The sequence below is a fragment of the Otolemur garnettii genome, unplaced genomic scaffold (genome assembly GCF_000181295.1).
Source record: "Otolemur garnettii isolate 467f Iridium unplaced genomic scaffold, OtoGar3 scaffold00025, whole genome shotgun sequence".
In the NCBI taxonomy this organism is placed as follows: Eukaryota; Metazoa; Chordata; class Mammalia; order Primates; family Galagidae; genus Otolemur; species Otolemur garnettii.
In genome coordinates this window covers 17,316,746-17,319,324 of record NW_003852420.1, presented here as the reverse complement: position 1 = coordinate 17,319,324, position 2,579 = coordinate 17,316,746, and the positions used below count along the sequence as shown (strand labels likewise).

Genomic DNA, 2,579 nt, shown 5'->3' with positions numbered 1-2,579 from the left:
CCACGGCACTCTACCCTGGGGGACAGCTTGAGGCTCTGTCTCAAAAAAAAAAAAAAAAAAAAAAAAGGAAGGACGTCCTTCAACATCCTGCCCCTAAGCTCCCAGTCAACCCTCAGAGCATCCTCACCTTCTCTCCTCTTGGGATACAGTGGAAGAGGAGTTCTCTACCAAGGTCATTCTCTCCCACTTTCTCAGTAAACTCCTTTGCAAGCTTGATTGTTTCTTCCGTGTCCTCGACTTTGCTAACCATTTCCTATCAATATGCAAAGAGGTTCCCGTTAAATAACCAACCACAAACTTCTTGAATTCCTTTCTTTTACCAGGTATGTGACCTCCTTCTTCTCTTGATTTTCAGGACTCGCTGTCTCCTTGGTTCCTCTATAGTAGACTCCTTTTCAGGCTTTTTAAACATTGGGGTTTCCTCCCAAGTCCTTTTCTTTTTCCCCTACATTGAAAAGGGGGATTCATTAGGGAGGAGCGTGTGAAAGAGGGAGTGAGGAGTTAGGCTGGACGAGGTGGTGGTGAGGGAGTAAGAGGAGCACGGGATATGAAATGCCCAGTAGTGGACACGGAGGACTCGAGCCACTATGACGCGGGGACCCGGAGAGAGGTGATGGCAGAGAGACGGGAGCCAGGGCACGACAACCTCGCTCGCGGCACAGGAAGCGCGCATGCGCGGGCAGTAGCCTCCGCGCGCTGCGCCGCCCTTGCCCAGCTCCCGCCGGCAGAAGGAAGACTAACCCGAGGTGGGTGGTGGTGGCCTCGGGGACTCCGGAAGGCCACCTTTCACCCGGAAATGGTTGTTAAGGAATATGGCGCTGCTGGTGAGAGTCCTTGTGAGTGAAGGAATAATTTTCTATGGTCGTCCGCTGGGTCCTGGGTTGGCATCCGAGAGGGGGATGGGTGTGTGGGGTAGAAATCGGAAGGAAGAGCAGGCTGCGCGGCCGCCTTTCCACAGGGAAACTGAGGCAGCTTCTGAACTCTTCCCTACTCCGGTTTTGGCCTTGGCTTCCCATCTTTCCAAGAGAGGGAGAGTGACACCTGACCTTTACGTGATGGGATTTGCTTTCCGTCAGTGATATCTCCTAACTGTTCTCCCTCAGGGAGAGAGGAGCACATGGGACACTGATTGGAGTTTTCAGGAGAGCTGAGTTCTAGTTGAAGCCTGTCGTGGATGCTCAGTGGGACCTTGGGCAAGTCACTTTTGGGCTTCAATGACCCCATGTGAAAAATAAGGACATTTATTTCTGGCAGCCCCTCTGTATTCTGAGGTTCTGTGCACTTTGTTTCAGAGATCATGAGTCAATTCCTAAGTATACAGTTAAGTGGGATATAGAGTTTTAGATTGTAAGCTGCGCGAGAACTGGGGTCATAGCTGTCGTTTTCACTTCGCTTGGCGCAGTGCCTGGCATAGCGTAGGTGTCAATAAGTAAATGGGTGTGCTTATTGAATGAATGAGATAAGGAAGGACTACTAGATCCTTTAGCATCCATATGGGAAACTGCACCTCTTGAGATTCAGTCTCGATCCTTCTAGCATACTGTTTCCTTTAAGGGTTAAAGGAGAAAGAAAATAGCAGTACAAAAGCTTAGGAGGATACAGAGCTTAATTTTTTTTCTCACTCAGAGTCTCACTCTGTCATCCTAGCTAGAGTGCTGGGACGTCATCATAGCCCACACTAACCTCACTCTCTTGGGCTCAAAAGATCTTGCCTCCCACTCCTGAGTAGCTGTGACTAGAGGCGCCCACCACACCCCCGACTAGTTTTTCTATTTTTAGGAGAGACGGTCTCACTCTTGCTTAGGCTAGTCTTGAACTTCTGAGCTCAAACAGTCCACCCACCTCAGCCTCCCAGAGTGCTAGGATTACAGTGCGGTGAGCCACCGCACCCCAGTGGGCCCAGAGCTTAGTTCTTCTTTTTTTTTTTTTGAGATAGAGCCTCAAGCTGTCCCCCTGGGTAGAGTGCCATGGCATCATAGCTCACAGCAACCTCAAACTCCTGGGCTCAAGTGAATCTTCTGCCTCTGCCTCCCAAGTAGCTAGGACCACAGGTGCCCGCCACAATGCCTGGCTATTTTTTTTGGTTGCAGCCATCATTGTTTGGCGGGCCTGGGCTGGATTCAAACCCGCCACCTTAGATGTATGTATGTGGCTGGCGCCTTAGCCGCTTGAGCCACAGGCGCTGAGCCATCCCTGAAGTCTTCTTATCAGACATAATAATGTATATTACAATGTGTGTTAAAGCATTGGGAATTCCCTTAGCACTAATTCAAAGTGGCAGTAAACACAAAAGTAGTAGATATTTATTATCAGCTAATCTGAAGAACCATTTGGGCTAGGCACTGTAAGGAGTTCACAAATACAGAAAAGTGTACCTGTCTAGGAGTCTGAAGAGCCTTGGTTGAAAGCTTACTGTTTACTTTAGGTGTGACCTTAAATAAGTCATCTAACTTATGTGAGAGTCTCATGTTTTCTTCTCTTTTCTTTTTTAAGACAGAGCCTCAAGCTATCCCCCTGGGTAGAGTGCCATGGCATCACAGCTCACAGCAACCTCCAACTCCTGGGCTCAAGCGAGTCTC

General features: G+C 49.1%; 1 protein-coding gene across 1 annotated transcript in view; it reads left to right on the top strand.

Annotated features, from left to right (window-relative positions):
• Nucleotides 1-770: 770 nt before the first annotated feature.
• The window catches only part of LOC100962975 (ubiquinol-cytochrome-c reductase complex assembly factor 1), a 117,048-nt gene continuing 115,239 nt past the window's right edge, over nucleotides 771-2,579 (top strand). The window contains exon 1 of the mRNA XM_003788128.3: nucleotides 771-836. Coding sequence (XP_003788176.1) covers nucleotides 813-836 — 24 coding nt within the window. The 5' untranslated portion in view covers nucleotides 771-812. The remainder of the gene's footprint in view (nucleotides 837-2,579) is intronic.